Source organism: Hemibagrus wyckioides, linkage group LG07 (assembly GCF_019097595.1).
Source record: "Hemibagrus wyckioides isolate EC202008001 linkage group LG07, SWU_Hwy_1.0, whole genome shotgun sequence".
NCBI classification, from domain to species: Eukaryota; Metazoa; Chordata; class Actinopteri; order Siluriformes; family Bagridae; genus Hemibagrus; species Hemibagrus wyckioides.
Window position 1 is genome coordinate 9,169,477 of NC_080716.1, and position 26,253 is coordinate 9,195,729.

Genomic DNA, 26,253 nt, shown 5'->3' on the forward strand with positions numbered 1-26,253 from the left:
GGTCCTGGGATTTGAACCCACAACCTTCTGACAACTTAACCACTGAAGCTGGAACTGTTTTATCAAACGTTTGCTTCAGATTTTGAGACAGCACCTCCCATACACTTCCATTCGGCATGTTTCAGTTTTAGCAGCATCACACCTGCTCTTTATTGCTGTATCAGTAAAAAGTATTTTAACACAGCCGCCAAAAGCGTAGGAATATTATTCACACATGACACAGCGGTCGAGTTCTTATTTGCAACATCCCGAATTATAGCATCAAGTTCCGCATGCGGTTCTCTAATGTAAACAAACATGTCTGACAGCTGGGCACAAATGTTTTCTCATGAAGCTGAGCAGAGTACACAGAGGGTGTAGACACAGAATGAAGGCTCAGATCCAGATATAGAACATTCCAGCATCACCAATGAGGGGAACGGGTGGTGGTGGAGCCGTGCATCAGCTCGTACCTTCCCATCAAATACAATTGTTAGAAAAAAAAGAGCAGGAACTTTTAGTGCAGCTGAAGCGTTAAATGTTGATGAAAGGAGAACTAAATGAAATCGTCTTACCAGCAGCTCAAAAAAAAAAACCAGGCTGGTTTTTCTGGTCGAGTTAAAAGATAAGCGCAAAAGCGCAAGACAAACGTCTTGAACGTTCAGAGTGGGGAGTTTTTACGTCTCTGGAAATACGAGGGTGTCATTTTGGCTTTTTTTTAACCAGCTCCATATGTGCAACTGTATGTGTTCACCTGCAGGGGAAAGTGATGATGTGTTGAAATACATCACCATCCACAAACCCGAGGCTAGATCACTTAACAAAAAGCATTCTGTTGTTTATTAAGTCAACAAAGAGGCCAAGTGTTGCTAAATAGTACATCTCTACGTGGCAAAAAGCCAAGCCTGTGACAAAAACACATTGTGGTATTGCAGTACTGAAACACTCCTTTAACCATTAACATTTAAATTCCTCAAATCAACATTACAAGTCCAACACTTACTCTTAAAGGATATGGTAACCGTTCTGTAACCTTAAAATATTACATTTCTCTTATCCAGAGTACGGTTTATTTTAGCCTCAGGGGACTCACTGTCCTGCTCAGTTTCAAGTTCTTCCTCTTGACACAGCAACCAGCTCGTGAAGTGTCTGATAAGTTGGATCAGGTGTATACACACGAAGAAAAGCAAACCTTTGACCCAAGCAGGTCAATGGTGCAGAGAACCTCTGCTGTGGACTATGTAAACTTCTAAATCTCTCCCACCAAAATCAGAGTCCATGTGCCTAAACTCTATCTCTTGAACCTGAAGATGTCAGGGGTATTATTTCATGGTTTGGAGCTAAATTGGACTCCCTGGTTTATATTATTGTCTGGTTTAACAAACATTCCAGAGATTTAACCAGTCATAAAATGAAATACACAAGCAAATAAGGCTGTGCTGCAGGGGAAACCATCCAAAGACTCTTGACTACATCATCATTTGGCCATGATCTCTCACATAAGCAGCACAAACAGCCATGACTTGAGGCTGAGCTGCAAGAAGAGAATTCATTTAACTATATGGTGGACCAGGCTGAATAGTCAGGGCACACAAAGAACCTATTTTTAGCTGTAGGCACAAATCCAGTCCTGAAAAGGGTCAGAATCAAGGCCAGTGTTGTAATTTCCCTGCTCAAAGAGATCTACTAAACCTGGTGATTATCTAGTGAGTGTCTTTAAGCAGAGGGATCACTAAAGTGTACCTGAATCCAGCTCTAAGCTGCTCCAGAATCCAGCTCTAAGTTATATCAAAGCTTTCAGTGTGTGTGTGTGTGTGTGTGTGTGTGTGTGTGTGTGTGTGTGTGTATATATATATATATATATATATATATATACACACACACACTATATTGCCAAAAGTATTCGCTCACCTGCCTTGACTCGCATATGAACTTAAGTGACATCCCATTCCTAATCCATAGGGTTCAATATGACGTCGGTCCACCCTTTGCAGCTATAACAGCTTCAACTCTTCTGGGAAGGCTGTTCACAAGGTTTAGGAGTGTGTTTATGGGAATTTTTGACCATTCTTCCAGAAGCACATTTGTGAGGTCACACACTGATGTTGGACGAGAAGGCCTGGCTCTCAGTCTCCGCTCTAATTCATCCCAAAGGTGTTCTATCGGATTGAGGTCAGGACTCTGTGCAGGCCAGTCAAGTTCATCCACACCAGACTCTGTCATCCATGTCTTTATGGACCTTGCTTTGTGCACTGGTGCACAGTCATGTTGGAAGAGGAAGGGGCCAGCTCCAAACTGTTCCCACAAAGTTGGGAGCATGGAATTGTCCAAAATGTCTTGGTATGCTGAAGCATTCGGAGTTCCTTTCACTGGAACTAAGGGGCCAAGCCCAGCTCCTGAAAAACAACCCCACACCATAATCCCCCCTCCACCAAACTTTACACTTGGCACAATGCAGTCAGACAAGTACCGTTCTCCTGGCAACCGCCAAACCCAGACTCGTCCATCAGATTGCCAGATGGAGAAGCGCGATTGGTCACTCCAGAGAACGCGTCTCCACTGCTCTAGAGTCCAGTGGTGGCGTGCTTTACACCACTGCATCTGACACTTTGCATTGCACTTGGTGATGTATGGCTTGGATGCAGCTGCTCGGCCATGGAAACCCATTCCATGAAGCTCTCTGCGCACTGTTCTTGAGCTAATCCGAAGGCCACATGAAGTGTGGAGGTCTGTAGCGATTGACTCTGCAGAAAGTTGGCGACCTCTTCGCACTATGCGCCTCAGCATCCGCTGACCCCGCTCCGTCAGTTTACGTGGCCTACCACTTCGTGGCTGAGTTGCTGTCGTTCCCAAACACTTCCACGTTCTTATAATACAGCGGACAGTTGACTGTGGAATATTTAGGAGCGAGGAAATTTCATGACTGGATTTGTTGCACAGGTGGCATCCTATCACAGTTCCACGCTGGAATTCACTGAGCTCCTGAGAGCGACCCATTCTTTCACAAATGTTTGAAAAAACAGTCTGCATGCCTAGGTGCTTGATTTTATACACCTGTGGCCATGGAAGTGATTGGAACACCTGATTCTGATTATTTGGATGGGTGAGCGAATACTTTTGGCAATATAGTGTATGTGTGTGTGTAATATATATATATATATATATATATATACACACATACACTATATGACCAAAAGTATGTGGACACTCATATGTGCTCGTGCATCTCATTCCAGATTTAGTTCCTCTTTGCCATAGGAAATAAGCTCCACTCCTCAGGGAAGACTTTCCACTAGATGCTGGAGCATGGCTGTGGGGATTTGTGTTCATTTAGTCACAAGAGCATTAGTGAGATCAGAGTTCCAGTTTAACCTGAAGGTGTCCAGTGGGGCTGAGGTCAGAGCTTCATGGAGCTCGCTTTGTGCACAGGTGCACTGTCATGCTGAAACGTGTTTTGTTACTTTTATTTTTTAATAAAAAATAAAAGTAAACAGTGAAAGCAGCGTAGTGGCCATGGTAGAGTTTATAGTTCAATCCTGAGGTTTGGTTACTGTGCAGAGGTTTGTTTCCTCTTCTCTCCCAAAAACATGCCATTAGGTGGCGTGGCTGCATTTAATTGCATGTGTTGCCCTGTAATTCCCGCCTCAGGATGAGTGTTCCCGGGATAGGCTCTGAATTAACTGCAACAGCAGGATAAATCAGATAGACTAATCAGCCTTAACATTAAAACCACCTGCCTACTATTGTGTAGGTCCCCCTTGGGCTGCGAAAACTGCGCTGATTCATCATGACATGGACTCCACAAGATGTCTGAATGTGTGCTGTGGTATCTGGCACCAAGACATTAGCAGCAGATCCTTTAAATCCTGTTAACCTCCACAGATCAGACTTGGCGATCGGACCAGACGGTCCCGACTGCACATCACTGAGCCTTGGGTGTCCATGACCCTGTGACCGGTTCACCTTCCTTGAAGCACTATTGGTAGGTACTAACCACTGCAAGACCTGTTGTTTTGGAGATGCTCTAACTCTAGCCATCACAATTTGGCTCTTGTCAAAGTCACTCAGATCTTTACACTTGCCCATTTTTCCTGCTTTCATCACATCAACTTTATGATCTGACTGTTCATTTGCTGTCTAATATATCCCACCCTCTTCCTGACAGGTGCCACTGCAGCGAAATAAACAATGTTATTTATTTCAACCCTTAATGTTATTGCTAATCGATGTAGACAGATGTGACCTTAGGGATCACGTAAAACCTAATTAAAGCTACACCACACCACATGCACCTTCCCAGATCAAAGACATGTCCTACAAGTACAAACAAATGCTACCACCTCAGGAACAGGTTAATAAACTTAGCCCTTTATTTTCTGAGTGCTGAGCTCATGCTGAAGACCTGAAAGATGCTGTAGATAGATATTGCTCTATTACGCGCGCGCGCGCACACACACACACACACACACAGGTCAGACCAGATCAGATCTAAATTACATTAACCGTTGTTGATCTAGATCTTGAATCTGATTGGCTTACTGCAGGCCAATCAGATCGCACTGGACACTGGAGCAGGAAGTGACAGGAAGCAAAGCAGACGAAGAAGCTATTTGACCAATTAATGAAAGAAAGTTACTTTTTTGTATCATTCAACCTAGGAACACAAAACGAATAGCTATTATGTGTCACAATATATTTAATATTAACCAAGAGATTTTCTTCTGTTGTTTTTTTTAACACCAGTAGTCTACTCGCTAGCCATTCCTGTTGAATGACCTATTCTACTAACTTTAACTGTAGACCTGGCGCGCGCACACACACATGATATGTCTAACGATCAGGAACAGCTTTAGTTTTAAATTCCAATGGTCATCTGCAGAAGACTGACTCAAACTCCTGAGACCGAGGAATGAACTCAGGCTTTATTTCTGTCTATGATTCAGACGAGCTAATGACAAACATCCCCCTACCGCTGGGATTTTTTTTTTTTTTTGACGTGTAAATGGAAAAATAAATGCAACACATATCGTTACTTTCTTCCTAATACGACTGGAGACTAATCAGTGGACGTGAGCTGTAATTATAAGCACCATTAATTAACGGCGCGCGCGAGACTCTCTTATCACCGTGTGTCTATATCTCACACACACACCTCCTAAAACACAGGGCATCAGTAGTCGGTTATTACTATAGCTCGTGCTTTAATTTACAGCCCAAAATGCAACAATGAAACACCACCACTTCCCTCTCACACACTGGTATACAAACACACACAGAAAACCCGCAATCTTCGTGGCAAAATACGAGCGAAGCGAAAATAGCCGAAGCCGCACATACTGACCGTGAGAGCAGCTGTCTGGCACACAGCAGCCTTTTTGTGGCGTTTTAACTACAGCCTTTTCCCAAGGGATGCTTTTTATACAAAAAAAGCATTCAACGGAATCTCTCCGAGGAAATAAAAAAAAAAGGGCCGGGTTCATACGCACACATACAAAAGAAAAAACCCGAAATCGAGCCAAGAAAATGAACGACTCGGGGGGGGGGAAGTAAACGTGGCCGAGTAGGTCGGGCTTCGAGGCGACTGTGTGCTTTTACAGCCTGAATGAAACACGTGGGGATCTGAACCTCGCCGATTTAGGATGGGAGATAGATATGCCGCATCATTAGAAACCCGATCCGCCAGGCTGGCTTGAACAACTCCGAACAAATGGGTCCAAATGTTCCCCGAACCGCTGTAAAACAAAAAATCCACGCAGTCGTGATGAGGCGTGTTTTCCGTGTGTGTAGCTGCCCGAACTAGCTCACTGACACCGCACACAAAGTCTGAATGAAGCTTACAGCAATGCCCTCTCCTAGCCTGTTCACAACTTAAAACCATAAAATTGTCCACCCCCCCCCCTTTTTTTTTTTTACTTTGAGAAACAAATGAGAATAATAAAATTCAAGTCATTTGAACAAGTTTAATGTTTAGGAAAACAGCCGAAAAGTGCATCCTACAGCGCTGTCTTAAACTAGCTACATGACAAAAACCTAAGAAACAGTGATGAGAGCTATTCAGTGTGGAAAAAAATAGTGAAATAAAGAAAACAAAAAAATGTATTAAGATGTTGTGACTTAAGATCGATCATAATATTATTAATAATCATTTTACTTCAGAAATTTATTTATTTATTTATTTAGCAAGCACTGACTTTCACAAATTAGCAATGATGCTAAAATTCTAAAGGCTAGACATTTCTGGGGGAGGAAAAAAAGGCTTGAAATGGTCTTTATAAAAATGTGTTTTTAATTAAATTAGGACTCTTTTTAATTTAATAGAGTCCTAATTTCATTAAAACACATTTTTACAAAATCCCCCTTTTAAAAAGAGTCCTAATTTCATTAAACTTAATTGACGTTCTAAGCAGGCTGAAAGTTTGTTTTTCACAATGCTAAAAAAATATGTGAGAGTAATGTTATTTGTGAATTTGTTTTAATACACTTTTTTGTGCACTCTTTCAGACATAGCAGTGACTCTTTACTGAAAAACAAGATACTTCCTCACAGGGCAGGCCGGCGGTGCCAATAGATAAGACAAAAGTGGCAAAAAGTCTGAAACACTGTTGAAATTTTCTTTTCTTTTTTACCGAAGGGTTTCAGAGAAAAAAAATGGTACGAAGCTTCACTTTTTCCTCGGTGCTGTTGTCTTTTGTGTCTTAAGTATGAATCTGTCACTTAGGAAGATGTAGGCGATTTAACTTTGAGAATAAAAGCTATAAAGCTTCGTCACTGCTCCAATAATGTACCTTAAATTGCGTTAAAAGATCCATGTTACTAAGCGAAAGGTAAATAATGAAGATACAAAAGCTGTATCTGTGATGATACCACCTTAGCGAGAAGGAAAGAGTTTAGTACCTTTACTTCAGACTTACTTCAGTCTGTGTGACTGTCCTATTCCAATTAAACTTACCTGGCTTAGGACATCTTGGATGAATCCAGCATTTAAATATATAAGGCAGTGTGCTCCGTTGTGTTTCCTAGGATGTCCGTGGACAGGACCAGGCTTTGGTCTGACCTTCATACACTTCTGGTGCTCTTAGACGAGCTAGTGGAGCCTTGATCAGGGGACACTTTATAAAGAGAAGCATGGCTGTTGTGTGTGTGTGTGTGTGTGTACATGTTGTACTTGTGTATGTGTGTTAATTGGTTAGCTTTTAAATCCCCAGGGAAGGAGGAGAGAGGCTGAGAGAGCAGCAACAACAACGAAGTTGCATTGCAGAAGTAAGATTAGCTCTTAATTTCACAGTTTATTATGTCATTGTGGATATGTTTATGCCTGGTTACACACTAAGTAATACCCTGACGTGCGTGTGTGTTAGTCACATGATATTGTTGCAAAACCGCTTCTGGTTTCTTTTCTTTTCTTTTCTTTTCTTTTCTTTTCTTTTCTTTCTTTCTTTCTTTCTTTCTTTCTTTCTTTCTTTCTTTCTTTCTTTCTTTCTTTCTTTCTTTCTTTCTTTCTTTCTTTCTTTCTTTCTTTCTTTCTTTCTTTCTTTCTTTCTTTCTTTCTTTCTTTCTTTCGTCCTTGTTGATTCTTACAGCAAAAAAATAAAATAAAATAAAGCAAAAAAGACAGCATGAATCTGTAGAGGTCCTGCTTATGTAGCACAAACGTTCTGTTATTTCAACCCCAAAGTCTTTTCCTGCTATTGTGATCCTTTTGTTTCATTTTCTTGTATCTCTGCAGAGTGACTTTATATTCAGCTTCAGTTCAACAACAAAAAAGGACTAAAAATATCCCCTACTTCCCCCCCCCTCTGTTAAAAAACATTCTGTAAACTTACATTACGAGATCACTTATGCAAGACACTCACAAGTATTCATGGAAATTCAACACAAAGTTTGAAATGATTGTTAAAGAGTCTATCGATACCTGTCCAAAATTTCTGCTGTAACTGATCTACTTTAATGCATTGTAAGCAGTACAGCAAATTTTGACCTTGAATGTGTGGTGTGATGAAGACACATGCTCCTGTTGTGTAGTTTGTCACATGAGTGTGTCATTACAGCTATCTTTCCCATGAGCCTTAAACCTATGCTGAGAATATGAACAGTGTGAACACCTGTATTTTACTCTCGTTAATTAGTGTTGATAATAATTACCAACATAAAAAATAATACGCAAACAAAGCCGATAATTAACTCATGCTGGAGAAGCATATTGCTTGAATTGTCACTGTCACAATAAACAGTGGCTCAGTAGTGCTGTAGAGTGGGAAAATACGATATCAGGTGAGAAATGTTTATTGGATTACATTTCTAATGATACAGAAAGACTTATTTGTTAGGACATACAGGACATACGGCAATGTTTAAGCTGCTTGTCATCCACACGCTTAATCATATGTGGGAATGGGCTTTATGTCTTAAGTACACCACACAAATACTGTGAGCAAATATTAAGAGCTAAGGCGCAGCAACATTTTTAAGTAAACCCCCTGTGTTTTTAATATTCATTTTAATACGAAGTCCCGTCCACTTATTACAGCTTGCCTTTAGACTACAGCATAGGGATTTATATTTAATGCACTTACAATATTACTTCAAAGAATTTCATGAATAGTGTTTGTGTTTAATGGAGTACAGCTACAGTTTTCCAGGGAGCGCCTTTTAAACTGCTCAGAATTCAAGACCACAACATTTTTGTTACCGGTGGAGGCTCCTTAGACTTACAAGTAAGGCCGAATACAATCCTAGCTAAGAGCTTTTCTTAAACACTTAGTAGCTCACTGGCAGTACTTGGAAAGGACCTCTCCATCTTCCTGTCAGAGAACCTTTTAGACATGGTTCTCAAAGTGGGGTCCATATACTTGTGTATCCAGGGGGAATCTGACTATAGTGCAATTTTTTAAAAAAAAATCATATTTGGTAAAATCAGTGGCTCTAAACAAGTATCAGGTCTAGGAACAAACTTTAAAAACTTAAGTCAAGGTATAGCTAATGAGTTTGACAAAATATGACTTGATTAACAGAGAAGTAACCGACGAGAAGTGAAAATAAAACATTAATTGTGAACCGAATACTTCAAAACTGAAATGGGAATAAAATAGAATTAAATTTTATCAGTTGTATGAGAGAAAAAGAGAAATTTTCTAAAGAGAATTTTGAGTACAATTGTTCGATTTCAAGAATACTCAAGTATAAACAAACCACAATGCTATTAACGTATAGCAATGAAATTTAGTATCAAGGGTGTATCATAAGCCTAATCGACTGCTGACTTGAAGTAAATGGTATACTCAAAAAATAACTATTCAGCAGTTAATTCTAGTCCACTAATCTGATTGGATAAGCAACATTGTGAAGAGAGCTGATATTTAGTATAACATCACTTTTACATAACTTTAATATTTGTATCACTTCGCTCATTCACATTCTCTACATAAAATTCAGTCGTAGCTTTTTCACAGGATGTCAGTACTACAGGAGTACTTCTGTTGCATAGCAACACAGAGTGCCGTTGTGGCTTTTTTTGGTTGTTGGTTCAAAAAGAACCTAAATATTTGTCCATTATTATGACTATTAGTTCATTGAACTGTTGTATAAAAGCAGCAGCACACTCACAGTCATGTGATTGTACTGAATGAGTTCCTACACCACAAGCCCAAATCACAGCCATGCTGATGTTCAGTACAATCACATGACTGTGAGTGTGATATTGCTATTATACAACAGTCTCCATAATGATCATGCCACGTTATCGTACACGTAATATGCAAATGTATATCTGAATGAATGGAACAATCAGGACTAAAAATCTCTAATGAATTATAACATATAATACTATACACTGATCAGGCATAACATTATGAGCAGTGACAGGTGAAGTGAGTAACACTGATGATCTCCTCATCATGTCACCTGTTAGTGGGTGGGATATATTAGGCAGCAAGTGAACATTTTGTCCTCAAAGTTGATGTGTTAGAAGCAGGAAAAATGGGCAAGCGTAAGGATTTCAACGAGTTTGACAAGGGCCAAATTGTGGTGGCTAGACGACTGGATCAGAGCATCTCCAAAACTGCAGCTCTTGTGGGGTGTTCCCGGTCTGCAGTGGTCAGTATCTATCAAAAGTGTTCCAAGGAAGGAACAGTGGTGAACCGGCGACAGGATCATGGGCGGCCAAGGCTCACTGATGAACGTGGGGAGCGAAGGCTGGCCGTGTGATTCGATCCAACAGACGAGCTACTGTTGCTCAAACTGCTGAAGAAGTTAATACTGGTTCTAATAGAAAGGTTTCGGAATACACAGTGCATCACAGTTTGTTGCGTATGGATCTGCATAGCTGCAGACCAGTCAGGGTGCCCATGCTGACCTCTGTGCCCCGCCGAAAGCACCAACAATAAGCATGTGAGTGTCAGAACTGGACCAAGGAGCAATGGAAGAAGGTGGCCTGGTCTGATGAATCACGTTTTCTTTTACATCACATGGATGGCCGGGTGCATGTGCGTCGCTTACCTGGGGAACACATGGCACCATGTGCACTATGGAAAGAAGGCAAGTCGGCGGAGGCAGTGTCATGCTTTGGGCAACGTTCTGGGAAACCTTGGATCATGCCATCCATGTGGACGTTACTTTGTTGCAGACCATGTACACCCTTTCATGGAAATGGTGAATACTTATGAAAGGCACATGCAGCTAGTATCTTGATATTCATGGTGCAGTTTTCATGGTTCATTCATTTATGGAAATCAGCTTGGTCTTAAATGTTGGTGAGTTTAAGGGATATTAGTTGCATGCAAAGAGTAGCGCCTAGAAAAAGCATTTCAATATTTGCATTTACAACTAGCTCAAGAAAAACTGGCGCTATGTATCATCTGACATCATTCGTGCACTTCTGTACACAACACCCCTGCGATATATACGGCTCGGATGTGGAGTTTGTCTGAGGCAGCATTACCATTTCCACAAGATTCCTTGTAAAGAGGGCTAAAATGTTACATGCAGTCCGGGTGCAAACTCCATTCCTCTCTGTTCCCATGTTGAAAATTAAACAAAGGTCTAAGGTGGTACACATAAATTCTCGCTGACGTTTCTGTAAGAACTTGCACAATACTTGCAGAGAGCAATGCGGAAAGGAAAGGGTTGGGCGGCTGTGCATTCTTGGACATCTACAAAAGACACTGTTTTAAGGAATGAAGAGCGTGAGTTCGCTGAACTATTATAAAAACCACAGCAGAGGAGGAAATTAACAAAGGTTTTGGCAAGTGCCTATGAATCTTCATTTCCTTACGTCCACACAACAGTTTAACTGGTAATTACATCCATCTTGAATGTCTGCTCCAGAAAAGAACAAGCCTGTGGAAGTTATTTCAGGGGCTAAAGCCAAACAACAACCTTGAAGTAAACCGAATTGAAGACTCGGAATTGAAACAAATCAACCCTCATTGGCACTGTGGTAGACAAAAGAGTGAGACATTTAAGCCCATAATTATTGCTCTGCAGATGTTAATATGATACGCTGAGAAAGGTGAGCGGCAGGGCTTGATTCGGCGCTCGATGCACTCAGTGTGGTCTTGTTATGTCCTTGTGAGGTAAAGAGGGTGATGGGAACCTGTGCTGCAGATCAACAGAGCTCAAGCCCTGATTAAGGATCTCATAAAGAGAGGCTTATAGCTCGTATCTGGATACAAACGCAGCGTCACAGCACGTTTCTCAAGGGAATGAGGAAGGATAAAGTGGCCGCATCGTCGCAGAATTAAATTGATCTATTGTGCACAGTCTAGAGGCTTCACGTATGTAGAGATCGTACATGAGACCAAACACAGAGGTGGTTCACAGGGATGTGAAAGAAAATGAGAAAAACAACCATTCATGCTTGATATGATGAATAGCTTGGCCTTCTTTGGTTGGCAGCTAGGGATCACTTAACTGTACAAGAAATGACATGGACCCATTAAAAAAAATTATATATATATACACACACACATAGGCAAGCTTTTGGAACAACATCATAAAGTTAGGTCTGAGTTAATATCATCATTATTATTATTATTATTATTATTGTTTCAGCATGAATGCCTGGATTGGAGGTTTAGATAGATATAAAAACGAGTGTGTAAAGGTTTATAAATGTACACAAAAAAAGTATAGCTACATGTAAAATCAGACTCCTTGGCTATGCTTCATTGACCCCCTGGAAGTCTTCTTCCCCCACACTGAGAAGTGCTGATCTAGACCATGTTCTCAGAGATAGAGAGTTCACATCACTTCCCTAACACTTAACACTTAATATGCTTCGAGGATTCCTGTTCACTGAAAAATGCTTAAATACTGAAAATGTGTTTCACAGCAATTAGTGAAAGATCATGACCTCTACAAACCGTGCTGGCAATGACGAAGAAAGGAGCTAACGGTTAACCCGAGCCTACTGATTGTTAACTCTTTATCTGGAAGCAGAGCCCAGTGTTTTCTGATGATCATGTAATTAATAGTTTAAGAAAAAAAACCACACAACTAAAACTCTTTAAAAGAAATGAATTCATGTATTTACATTTTTCCCCTTCTCTACTCCTCCATGCTTACCCAAGTCATTAAAAGAAAATTTCACTTTGACATGCAACTAATGATCTCCAGTGGCGTTTATACACATGGTCATCTGGTTTCATTCAAGCCTACATTACTCACAACTGCAGTCTGCTGACACGTTGACAGTGGAGTCATTAGGACTTCAGCTCATCCTTAGTGATGCAGCAGTGCTTTAATCCTCACAATCTGACCAAATTGTCTCGCCTCTTTACATTTACAGCCTATGGCAGAAGCCCTAACCTAGAGCAAAATATATTTTTATTTCCCTTAAGCAGTTAAGTTTTAAGACAATACTAAGATCTGAAATCAGTAGTCTGGCATCTTCACCACGGAGCTACCACTGCCCTTAACAAGAAAAGGAGACCTCTCTATCTATTCACAGCTCAAACAGATAAGCTCCCCAGGCTGCACATTTCATATACATAACTCAAGATTGTCATCTCGTACAATCATCAAGCAGCGGTTTCTGTTGCAACTAAACACAACGGTGTCACATAGCTACAACATCCAGCTCTTTTCGCTTCTCATTAACATGACATTGAACATCATTGGAAAATGGTGAATAGGAAAGTCAACTCTGAAAATATTCTCCTGTTAAATGCCATCGTGACTTCACTAGTAATGTTTGTGATGTCAGAGCGGCTCATATGTAGAACAAATATACAGCAACAGCCAAAAAAACAGGCAGAATCACTACACACAAACATTTATTCATTCATTTTCTGGAGCGCTTATCCTTTACAGGGTCACAGAGAGCCTGGAGTCTATCGGTGGAACAAGGTGCTGGACACCCTGGACACAATATAGACAATTTATAGATGCCAATCAGCCTGCATCACATGTCTGTGTTGAGTGAGGGAGGAAACTGAAGAACCTGGAGAAAACCCATGAAGAACAGGGAGAAGAAGATGTGAACTCAGGGTGAAGGCAGGAATCGAATCCCGAAACCGGAAAAATATTTTACGTTACATGCTGGAAATTACCTTTAAATGACCCATGCTGCAATAATAACAACTGGATGTCTAGATACAGTGAAAGCTGTCTGTGCGACAAAAACACAAGGAGAGATGGTCTACTTTGTTACTAATGAAAAGAGTAGGTGTTAAACATTTATCTTTGTTACTACAACTCTGCAACAGTTAATCAGGTCACAGAAGGCCAATCAGCCCGACATGGCTTTGAGCTTAAATGTTTCATAAACATGTGATGAGAAAAACTAAACTGTGGTTAAAGGGTAAAAGGAGAAACCAATAGTTAACAGTTGCATAACAACCACAAAGTCAGAATAGATTTAAAGGCTTGCATCCGCCATCAGTTACATCTTACTTGAGGGATCTTCGGTCTGTACAACACTCACTAAATACCGCAAGATTAGATCGTTTAATTGACACAAAATACACACACGCCGTATCGTATGTCACTGTCGTTTGCCACGTCAAAGATAGAAGAACTCGATAGAGGAGTAAGCGGGGTTGCTTTAGGAACACCACCTACAAATAATGCAGGACACGAGTGAGGCATTTTCCAGATCTGACATGTTATCACGTTGTCTCCATCAGCACTTCCTGAGTCACCGTCTTTCCCGTTTTAGATTTTCCAGAGGAACTGTAAACAAACAACACCTACATACATCTTCATTCTTAAATTAACACCACAGAGCTTAGATTAATCACTAATAAGAATCCAGTGTGCTATGCGCTTGGAGGAACAGGAAGATGATCATGATGAAGGATCACACACACAATCAAGTCTCTCCTCCATGTTCAATAATTCCATTTAAGGAGTTCATACTTCCAGAGTATGAGTGTTTAGTGTGTGGTCACTGCTTGTGTGATGGCTCTTTGTTTGAACTCTGTTTTTTCCCCTCTCTCCTCCTGCTCAACTCCTTCAGTCCCTCTTGAAACTGCTCAACAGCCTCAACGTCACCAGCCTCCTGCGCCAGGGCCAAAGCCTCCTCGTACATCTTAACAGACTCCTCGAACTCACCTGAGAGGACACAACAAAAAAAAAAATTAATCGATGAGCTAGACCAGGAGTGAGACAATGTAGGGGCAGTGTTTCATTCCAACCAAGCAGAAGCAGTCTACTAAAAAGCAAAAAAACAGCTCCTGCTTGACTGGGATAAAAACCTGAACCCACACCAGCCCTTTGTGGATAAGACTGCACATGCCTGTGCTAGACCAGTCTATTAACACAACACACTCAAGACTACACAGGAAAAAAAATACATGGTCAATAAATAGCAAACACCAAACCATGTCATAATCAAGAACACTTCACTTTACTGCTTCTCTGTGAACTCAGTTGAAGACTATGACTACTACAATTCCATTCTAAATAAATACATATGTTTTAGCTTATCGGTGTACCCGATTGGGCGATCACATACACACCTAATCTGAATCAGATCATCATTGTATCTGATCAAATGAAGTGCAAAATACGGTTAATAATCAGCTGAATTAATTTGGTTAACACAACCTACCTAGTAAGAGGCTTTAAAAGATTATCCTATTAACCAATAACAATGTCCATAGCAGAAATCTGAGACTCCAGGTTACTATCATTAATATAAATCGAATTTCAAGACATTTTCTGTATTGACTTGGATGCCTCTCAGACTCAGCGTTTGTACTTGGACTTGGTTCAGTCACTAAATATGGTCTTGGTCTTAATCAAGAGTTTGTAAAAAAAAATAATAATAATAATAATAATAATGTTTTTTTTCCTTTTTATATGCACAAATTCGACAAATAATTCCTTTTGTCCAAAAACATATTCTAATGATTGGAACAATGCAGTAATGAAGCCAGCTGGCTGAAGTAAAAACCTGGCCTCAAAAAGCATTTGATGGTTTTCAGTCTTGAAGTTGTCTTGCTTTCACTTGGCCTCAACCCCCTAAGACCTGGTCTTAACTCAATCTTGGCTAGTCCTGGTCTTGAAACTGATAATGCTGGCCTGACTACAGCCCTTCTTGTTGTTGTTATTATTATTACTATACAGCAATAGTAGCTGTAATAAATAATAAGCAGTAATAAATTCCGACTGTGAATATATCAATACGTCTGCATCGTATTTATCATAGGCATATCAGTGGACAGTTCGTTTCCAAATGCTATGTTTCGCTAGTCGTCAGTGGTATCCCATCTTCTTGATGGTATCATGAGGAGTCACATAAAGGAGAAACCGTCTCTTACCTTTGTGCATTAAAATGCCTGCCATGTTTCCCAGCAGTATGTGTTGGTCAGGGTGGCCGGCTGTCTGGCCCAGCTCTACAGCTTTCCTGACCTGAGCCAGTGCCTCATCGTGCTTCCCCTGTAGGTCCAACACTGTGGCCAAGTCACTCATCAAGACCAGCGTCTGGGACAGACACACATTTAGGAGATCACCATAAAGCTGAGCTGATCCTCAGAGCACAGATGTGTTTGTGGTGTTTGCCTAGCTACTGAATAAGATCAGTTTTGAATATAATTTGTGTGTGACATCAGTGACTCGCACCATGAACTAATCGTCAGTCTGGATGATATACCCAGATCTCTCATCTATAAATAAAGGCTGAACAACATCCAAATGTAACTGACTCCAATTATCTCCTCTAGAAATATTCAGTTTAGAAATCAAAAAACAAACAAATCAGCCGAGTGTTCTGTAAGACTCCAATAGATCCCTGAAGGTGTGCTGTGGTATCTGGCACCAAGATGTTAGCAGCAGATCCTTTAAGTCCTCTAAGTTGAAGAATACTTACAGGACTTAAAGAACTTACAGGATTTAAATGACACTTTTGATAGATACTGACCACTGCAGACCGGGAACACCCCACAAGAGCTGCAGTTTTGGAGATGCTCTGATCCAGTCGTCTAGCCATCACAATTTGGCCCTTTGTCAAATTCACAAATACGCTTGCCCATTTTTCCTGCTTCTAACACATCAACTTTGAGGACAAAATGTTCACTTGCTGTCTAATATATCCCACCCACTAACAGGTGCCATGATGAGGAGATCATCAGTCTTATTCACTTCACCTCTCACTGCTCATAATGTAATGCTTGATCGGTGTATATACCATATATACCTATAGCCTCAGTTCTGCATGTTGGCTGATAAATAAGCACAAAGATATTAATTAAGGTGTAAACACTGTGGACTCATTGGGCCTCTTTATCAAGCTGGTTTTGTACAGATTTTGTATGCAAGGAGTGTTTATATGAAAACATCTGGTAAATTAGGAAAAATAACTCTTTCTCCTGTGAGTGTGTAAATGTACACATAAGAAAAATAACTAAACATACTGCTCGAGTGATCAGCTTTGAACAGCATTTTGATATAGGGATTATACTGTCAAGTATAAATTAACCATCTAAATTAACCAACTAAAGATTTCAAAAACATTCCACAAATAAAATATTGTTTAGAGCTGTGCTTTCATATAGACATAAATAGCATTAAAAATATTCTACATATACAAAAGGAATACTAATTTGTATTTGTCTTTTAAGACAAATAAGGCTAGTTGTTGTTGGTTGGTTGGTTCACCACCAAATAATAAAAACTGGCTTATAAATTCCATTTTCTATGGCGGCTAGTCATGGTTTGGCCTCCACTGGTAGTAGAAAATCTCAGCTGATTATCAGTATAACTATTTTAAACACAACTTTATTCTAAGATTGACAAATGAGGCCCTCTGATGGCAGAAATCATGGCAGTGAACATTCAATTTATTGGTATTTCTTTTTGAATGACTTACAACAAGTGATGTTACTTTCAATTTTTTCTTACGGTGCTTTCACGCTGAGGTCCAGGTTCACTAGCATGTAGAGTATGTATAATGTAGCTGTGCTTAGGTACATTCGTCCATGTTCCTTGAAAGATTTGGCTGCTTTTCCCACACAGCTTTAGTTAAATTCAGGTAGGGGGTCGAGTTAATTCTGTAAATGCCCACTAAGGCTTCGACTCCAAGCAAAGTCTTAATCGCATTTGCAGTGTTTTTTGGCCATTAGTGTAATGAAAGTAAGGTTTTTTATCTTACTCTGCATGTTCTTTTAACACTAGGGCAAACAACTGTGCCAGATGTTGATCAAGTCTTTGACTTCTTTCGAAATAAGATGCTTTTCGGACTCTTCCACTGTTAGTTCTGCTTTCATTACGTTACAGTACACTTAACATTACTGCTTGAAAATCTAATACATTAATACATTTAAGGCAATTTATGTCTTCGAAACGTAGACAAATTGAACCAATCTCATAAGTAATAACATGACGCTACAGTAATCATGTTTCACAGACAAAAGAAAAGTCAGAGTGTCCAGTCAGGGTGTCGACACTGAACAGAGTTCAGAGAAATGAAACGATATGAGATGATCTGATCTACTGGTGATTTTTCCAGTTTCTCTAACTAAGTATCTTGTTTTTAAGCCACTGAGATATTTTAGTGGTCTATAGGATTTCCAAAGAAACAACAACCGGCATCTGGCTGTTAAAGATGTATAAGCCAGAGTATCTAATTGCTTTGCCAAATCCAACCACACCCCAAAAATGTGCCTATGGGAAACCACAATTTTAAGAACTTCAGAGAAAATAGTCACTGAGCTTGGATGCATCCAGTCTATTAAACCCTCCCAGCATTGTTTTGTAAACTAGACGTGAGGTAACCAGATGATCCAGGAAACCAGATCCACGTTCCTGATTCGGGAAAACTAAAAGCTATTTCCATTGAAGACATGTCTGTCAGGGTATTTTTTTGAAATCTTGTCACGGCTTAGTAGATCATGCATGCTGTGCTCAGAGTTGCAGTTTTTAGGCCTTTTCCCCAATTTAATTTCAGAAAACTGTGTGCAAACATGACCCAGTCCATGTTATATTCAGGCTGCTGTACCTGAGGATGGGCTTCTCCTTGCTCTTCCTGGCAGATCTGCAGAGCGTGACGGTAGTCTCTGCACGCTCCTGTGAAGTGCCGAAAGGATGCCAGGTATCGCGCTCGGGCATCCAGACTGAGGCCAAGCAGCAGCCGTGTGTCCTTCCTTTCCTCTTCTGCTAGGACCAGAGAGAAAGACTGATGAGTGAGGGAGCTTTCTGACATTCGTCACATAACCTGCTGAAAAACACACACAGAGGACACAGCTGCAACTTTACACAGATCCAGCAATGATGAACTGTTTCCTTATACTGGAGGATTCATTCAACTACACATATGTGGACAATCAAACATATTTTTTTTTGCTGTCTGAATTTTACTTTTGCATTGAAACTACTAGTCAGATGTAAATGTACAATGAAGTGCAGCTCACAACTGGCTATTTATCTGAGTTTGATAATTCTACAGGGTCAAATTATATTCACAGCAGCAACTATTAGGCATTTAGCTCTCTATACTACTCTGTATCACGTAAGCAAGTATAGCTGAGGCTCGGCACACAGCTTTAAAAGGTAGTGTGTCTAGAAAGCGTCAAGAATATATTACTGACACAAAACACAAAACTCAAGCAACCCACATGGAAATGTACACACTCAGGAGTGAGAAAGAGGTGTAAAGGAAGTGGTTTCCAACTGATTTCTGTTAAACCCAACGCATCATCACTGCACCGTGACATCCTCGTCATTACTGCTGCGGTTTTCACGTCAAACAACCACATCAGACATCATTAAGACTGAAAGCTGTGAATCACAAGGACGTGTAAGTGACAGGAAAATTTCCCTCCATTCTCTACTAATATTCTCTACTAACACTTTTTGGCAGTTGATTGATGTCACAAAGGTCAGAGTTCAGAGAAATGAGCTGAAATAAACATGAGCATGGAGGAGTGTGACAACACAGTGAACCTTCCCACAAAACCCAGACACAGAACAGATATCAGCACAGCACAGAGAGAGAGAGAGAGAGAGAGAGAGAATGAATGATTGAGAGAGAGAGAAAGAATGAATAAACAAACAGACGGATGGATAAATGTACAAGAAAGAAACAGAAAGAAAGAAAGAAAGAAAGAAAGAAAGAAAGAAAGAAAGAAAGAAAGAAAGAAAGAAAGAAAGAAAGAAAGAAAGAAAGAAAGAAAGAGAGAGAGAGAATGAATGAATGAATGAATGAATGAATGAATGAATGAATGAATGAGAGAGAGTGAGAGAGGGAGAGAGGGAGAGGGAGTATGAATGAATGAATGAAAGAGAGAAAGAGAGAGAGAGAGAATGAATGATTGAGAGAGAGAAAGAATGAATAAACAAACAGACGGATGGATAAATGTACAAGAAAGAAACAAAGAAAGAAAGAAAGAAAGAAAGAAAGAAAGAAAGAAAGAAAGAAAGAAAGAAAGAAAGAAAGAAAGAAAGAAAGAAAGAAAGAAAGAAAGAAAGAAAGAAAGAAAGAAAGAAAGAAAGAAAGAGAGAGAATGAATGAATGAATGAATGAATGAGAGAGAGAGAGAGCGAGAGAGAGCGAGAGAGAGAGGAGTATGAATGAATCAGTGAATGAGAAAAAAATTAATGAATGGGAGAGGGAGAGAGAGAGAGGGAGTATGAATGAATGAATGAAAGAGAGAGAGAGAGAGAGAGAGAATGAATGAATAAAAGAATGAATGAGAGAGAGAGAGAGACAGAGAGAGACAAAGACAGAGACAGAGACAGACAGACAGAAAAGAAAATCACTGAAAAGAGAAAGTAAAACGAGAATAAAGAATCTGTTGGAGTTGTCTGTCTCCTGATTCCCAGCCCAGGAAAATGACAGATTTGGCATTTGGATGTGATTGGTGTTTATAATAAAGAAGACACTGGGCAGTTAAGTGGTCAGCTGTAAGGTCATGCCACAGACCAGTCATGAAATTATTCTGTAGAAATCATTTACAAGAAAACGCCTCATGATGAGTTTCAACACATGAAATGAGCTCTAACATGAATATGAGATATGAGAATCATTGACCATGACAGTAGATGTTGTCCATATGGCCCAGCACTAGAAGGACACACACATACACAATACCTGATATGGTATCTGGTGGAAGATCCTTCTGCTTCTCCAGCTTGGCCTCCAGGGACTCGGTGCAGAACTGGAAGCCATGCTCTGCCAGCTCATTCCTGAGAAAAACACCGGGGAAGTGAACTGTTACAGCACAGATACCAAGTCAAGTAAATAAAAATCTGCGTTGACTTCAGCATGTATATAAGGAATAATCCATGACTGGCTGAGGAATGATTCATTTTCTTAATAATTGAATTCAATTAGTCCACTTTTACCATAATTACCACACCTTAAGACATTGTTCAGAGGAAAAAAGAGAGAGAATGTGTGATTGTAGCAATGAGAAAGAAAACAACTACTGATATTTATTTGTTTGTTTGTTTATCAATTCTATTTGATCTATTATCTGTAACAATAAATAAATCAGAAAAGCCTGTTAAGCATGAATATTTTATTTATTTATTTATTTATTTGCTGCTGTGATGACTACTATACAAGTGCAGGATTATCAATGTTTGTTTGTTTGTTTGTTTGACAAACAGGAAGGAAGCTGTTGAAGATTTCAGACACCTGTCCGTCAAACCTGCGACATCGATCCAAATCCAAAACCTAACTCGGTTTGTCTATTCGTTATAACAATTATTCCATACAAAATGTTCTCAAACAGACATGTCTCTAATGTTCAACGTCAGAGGCACTGCAAATGAAAAGAAACAGCGTTTGGATCTCACAACCAGATTAAATGACTATAATTATAGTCAGTATGAATCCCAGCTTTATTTCTGTAACTTTCGTAAATAAATTCCTGATCCTCCAAACGCAGTCATATGCATGTGTTACGCAAACATCCAGATTTAAAGAAAAAATAACTGATTAATAACCGTCCGGATGCAAGAGGTGACGCGCAAGTATTTCCTTCTAGACGTCATCGTGAGATACTAATCCATTCAAATCAGTCTCTGGGGGTTAAAGTAATCCGCTGTATTGTGTGTGTGTGTGTGTTTTTCCCCGGTAGCACAAAGCACTAAAAACAGTTTAAAATCCCTTCTTTATTTGCAGTAAATGGAATAGATGATGCTAGCCATTAACCCCGCAGCTTTAATAACAAGTACGCAGATTTACACTACATTCTGAGACAGAAAGAAAAATACTCACTTGTTTTGAGCGGCGTAGATGCTGGCCAGCTTCAGGGACATTTCGATGACTGCGTTGTCGTCCTGTTTAAAATAAGCCGTATAAGTTTTAGTTATGCCGTCATAGCTAATCTTGCCGGAGTCCCTGCCTGCACTTTACACATAACCTACATTGTCTTTAAACATCACATGATCACATACATACTTAATATCTTTCTCTGTCGAGCTATACATCCCATTCCTGAGCTCCCAGTGTTGTGAATTTCCAAAGTGACCACTGCCTCTACCCCTGGTCGGAGTCTCGTCGCTTGGTGGTGCTGTGGATGGATCTGTATGGACAGCCTGTGACCAGGAGATAGCCGTGGACAGAGCCACTTGGGGACTATAACACAGTCTGCCATTACATTTGTCAGCAAGAAATCAGTGTCTATAATGAACTCAGAAACTAAACTGGCCTAATAGCTCCTCATGGGCCCTTGGTTGCTGTTGTAGATAGGACATTTAGTTACATTTACATTATTTACTGTCCAGTGTCACTCAAATGAGGATGGGTTCCCTTCTAGGTTTCTTCCTCATATCATCACAGGGAGTTTTTCCTTGCAACCGTCGCCACAGGCTTGCTCATTAGGGATCAAATAGGGATAAAATAGTTTAATAATATTTTTCCCCTTTCTCTGTTTCTCTACGTTTGTAAAGCTGCTTTGAGACAATGTCCATTGTAAAAGGCGCTATACAAATAAATAAAACTGAATTGAAAATATAAGGATTAAAAATATTCATTTCCTGCATCTGCTCAAAACATATAAGGAACACAGTAGACAAAATACTCTTACATCCTGCAGAGTAAACATCCACATGGACTGATGTACACCGATCAGCCATATAACATTACAACCACCTGCCTAATATTGTGTAGGTTCCCTCTTGTGACAACAAAACAGCTCCGAGCCATCGAGGCATGGACTACACAAGATCTCTGAAGGTCTGCTGTGGTATCTGGCTCCAAATCTTTAGCAGCAGGTCCACAGATGCTTGATCGGATTAGGTAAGGTAACACACACACACACAGCTATTCACATGATATTAAAGAAATCATGATTCATCAGACCAGGTTACTCCATGCTCTAGTTCTGATGTTCACATGCGCATCGTAGTCACTTTCTGTGGTGTACATGGGGTCAGCATGGGCTCTTTGACCAGTCTGCAGCTACGCAGCCCAATATACAACAAACTGCGATGCACTGTGTGTTCCGACACCTTTCTATCACAATCAGCATTAACTCTTACAGCAACTGGTGCTGCAGTAGCTCTTCTGCTGGACCAGAGCGGAAAAGCTAGCTTTCACTTCCATTGCATACCAGGAAACATCCCCAAGACCTGCTGTTATGGAGATGCTCTGAACCAGTCATCTATCAAAGTCACACCATTCAGATCCTTACACTTGACCATGTTTACATGCTGCCTAATATATCCCACCTGATGGCAGGTGCCATTAGAATGAGATAGTCAACGTTATTCCTGTCTCATGTCAGAGGCTGTAACGTTATGGCTGATCAGTGCACATATTAAACAGACTGACTAGCACATGTGCAGTATGTCTCACCTGTGCTGTTCCTCCAGACAGCATGAAACTCAATGCAGCTTTGAAGAGTTTCTCAGCCTACAGAGAACAAGAGCACAAGGGTCACAGACCTACTCCCTCCTGCAGGTCAACAGTGTACATCAGGGTGTAGGGAAGGGACAAGTCCCTATTTATCTTACTCACATTGTCCAGCTCACCTTGAATAAAGGCCAAGTTGGCCATCTGTAGAGGGGGGGAGAGAGAATAATGTTACTCTAACATCTGCCACAGTTTGACTGTAGGTTAGATGAACCACATGATGTCAGAGTGAAGCCAGTCGAGCAGGAGACCCTGACCTACCAGGCTGTAGGTGTAGATGATGGCGTCGTTGTTGTGACTCTGATGCGCGAGTCGAACTGCTTTATGTAAGAAGCCGTTCGCCGCTTCCAGCTCCCCGAGCATCATGCTGTACTGTGAAAAACACAAATGTATTTTCTTTAAATACTAGATAGATAGATAGATAGATAGATAGATAGATAGATAGATAGATAGATAGAGAGATAGATAGATAGAGAGATAGAGAGATAGATAGATAGATAGATAGATAGATAGATAGATAGATAGATAGATAGATAGATAGATAGATAGATAGATAGATAGATAGATTTTATCCACAGTGACTCTAGCCAGACTAAAGATTAATGAATAATTGTGCTAAGCATGTTGCAGAGGGACATTTCATTATCCTACAAGCTTCATATCTGACCAACAGCACGAATGTTACAGCGGTCCATTCCTGCAACCCTGATGCACACCTCTCATATACTAATGAGTAATCAAAAACACTACTCAAGTAAGTGAGATGTAGCTAAACACACAAAATCTGTAGCCCTGTGTAAGAGATAGGATCTAGAAAGCGGACACTACAAGTGTATGTATCTCATTGGTAGCAGATGATCTGGCTGGAGTATTTCAATATGTTTCTGGGATTTTCACACACTTACACTTACATACATACCTTCAGCTAATATATATAAAATGAAAGGAAGAAATTGTACAAAAGACAAATATGACAAATTAGTCAAAATGCCAGAAATCAAGTGTTGTACTTTAATATGTGATTTTAATCATATTCATCTACCATGTTGTTGTAAGTCTACCTTTGCTTTCTTTAACAGGAGAATAATCTCATCCTCCATCTTCTGGGCCTCCGTTCTTTCATCTTTGCTGCCAAACAGGGAGAAAGCTGCAGACAGAGCAAACAGGGAGACAGGAGAATCTGTGTTAATATATAAAGTTGAATTAAATTGAGCCTACAAACATCACAATAATCGGCATAAAGCTCATGAGTGATAAGAGAGCAGCTGCTTGTGTGAGTTGAGAGGCTTGAAGAGAGACTCAAAGCAGCAATCAAACTGAAACGATTTATATGCATAATTATATTTAAATCAATATTATGCTGCTTCTGTTGAGCCATGGACCAAGTGGCTGTGTTGTAAACACATAACTCTGCATATTAGTAAGGTTTAGGATGCAGAAAGTGAAAGAGCTCCAGGTTTAAGACTGTGGTTGTTTTTTAGTCTTCAGAAAAACTGGATGTACAAAATGGATGTAAAAAAGTGACTTTCGCACTTCCTCCCATCTAGAGGCTGCACACATTACTGACTGAGCACATTAAACCTGCTTGTGGCAGGAGGATGCCTTCTACAGCAAGACCATGTTGGACATGCGGTGGGTGTGTGAGGTGATGCAGAAGCAGGATTACATAGTGTTTATAATCAGTCCTTGGAAATCACCCAGAACAAAAAAATTAAATGAAAAATCAGAATTTAGATTTCTGAATGTGGAATTCAGAAATTAGAATGGGAATATAGAATGTACTATTTGGAATTTTGAAATTTAAAATTCGAAATTTAGAATTCAGAATATAGAGAATTTAGAATTAAGAATATAGAGAATTTAGAATTCATAATTTAGAATTTGGAATGGGAATATAGAATGTGGAATTAAGAATATAGAGAATTTAGAATTCAGAATTTAGAATTTGGAATGGGAATATAGAATGTGGAATTAAGAATATAGAGAATTTAGAATTCAGAATTTGGAGAATTTAGAATTTAAAATATAGAGAACTTAGAATTCATAATATAGAGAATTTAGAATTCAGAATATAGAAAATTTAGAATTCATAATTTAGAATGTGGAATGGGAATATAGAAAGTGGAATTTAGTAAATAGTGAATTTAGAATTCGGAATATAGAGAATTTAGAATATAGAATTCTGAATATGGTAGCACGGTGGCTTAGTGGTTAGCACTGTTGCCTCACAGCAAGAAGGTCCTGGGTTCGAATCCCAGGGTCCAACAGGCTGGGACCTTTCCGTGTGGAGTTTTCATGTTCTCTCCGTGCCTGTGTGGGTTTACTCTGGTTTCCTCCCACAGTCCAAAAACATGTACATTAGGTCGATTGGTAATTCTAAATTGCCCATGTGAGAGAGTGTGTGTGTGTGTGTGTGGTTGTTTCTCTATGTGTGGCCCTGCGATGGACTGGCGACCTGTCCAGGGTGTACCCCTGCCTTTCGCCCTATGTGGATAGGCTCCAGCAGACCCCTAGGAGTCCTAGGAATAAGCGGGTATATTCAATGAATGAATGAATTCTGAATATAGAGAATTTGGGATGAGAATATAGAATGTGAAATTCAGAATTATTTCAGATTACTGAAATGCCTAGACACCACCTTCTCTTATGACATCATTAGATACCTGTGCCATAATTCTTTAGTTAGTGTAGATGACCCACTCTTACCCACAGCACTCAGCACTGCAAACCTGCAGCCGGTCCGGTCACTCACACCTTCATCATCCACGTACGGCGCAGTTCTGCCTAAAGTAAAACACCTCCGTCTCCTAAACTCGTGCCCCGGCGCTGTGACCGATAACTGCGGGTTACACCCAGATAAACCTGCCGTGCAGAGAGACCTCACTCCATCACTTAACACCCGCTTTATACAAAGTCCTTGCGACACGAAAAGACGACAGCTGAAGGGAAGCGCCATGTTTCCTCTTTGAATACGT

At 40.1% G+C, this 26,253-nt stretch overlaps 2 protein-coding genes across 7 annotated transcripts in view; both read right to left on the reverse strand.

Moving 5' to 3' along the window:
• Nucleotides 1–7,086, reverse strand: part of slc4a2a (solute carrier family 4 member 2a) — a 37,591-nt gene extending 30,505 nt beyond the window's left edge. For 2 of the 5 annotated variants that reach the window (XM_058394768.1, XM_058394767.1), the window contains exon 1: nt 5,321–5,776. The gene's annotated coding sequence lies outside the window, so the exon portion shown is untranslated. Of the gene's footprint in view, nt 1–5,320; nt 5,777–6,928 lie in introns of those variants that run through there. The other 3 variants (XM_058394766.1, XM_058394765.1, XM_058394770.1) reach the window with 3 other exon arrangements.
• A 5,438-nt stretch (nt 7,087–12,524) lies between these two features.
• Nucleotides 12,525–26,253, reverse strand: ttc19 (tetratricopeptide repeat domain 19). 2 transcript variants are annotated; one of them, XM_058395967.1, is made up of 10 exons: nt 25,985–26,253; nt 24,340–24,425; nt 23,540–23,650; nt 23,384–23,422; nt 23,222–23,278; nt 21,641–21,702; nt 20,507–20,601; nt 18,416–18,573; nt 15,741–15,903; nt 12,525–14,529 (listed from the first exon to the last, which is right to left on the reverse strand). In XM_058395967.1, exons 1-10 carry the CDS (start codon nt 26,232–26,234, stop codon nt 14,363–14,365), a joined length of 1,188 nt encoding a protein of 395 aa, XP_058251950.1. In that variant the 5' UTR covers nt 26,235–26,253; the 3' UTR covers nt 12,525–14,362. The 2 variants fall into 2 exon arrangements, with proteins under 2 accessions (XP_058251950.1, XP_058251951.1); XM_058395968.1 differs by having other exon boundaries at nt 12,526–14,529; nt 18,416–18,570.

Coding starts and splice junctions, on each gene's coding strand:
- ttc19 (XM_058395967.1), bottom strand. CDS start 26,234: ATGGCGCTTCCCTTCAGCTGTCGTCTTTTCGTGTCGCAAGGACTTTGT. Junction 24,426..25,984: donor TGCAGTGCTGAGTGCTGTGG/GTAAGAGTGGGT, acceptor CTCTGTCTGCAG/CTTTCTCCCTGTTTGGCAGC. Junction 20,602..21,640: donor ATCTACGCCGCTCAAAACAA/GTGAGTATTTTT, acceptor TGTTTTTCTCAG/GAATGAGCTGGCAGAGCATG.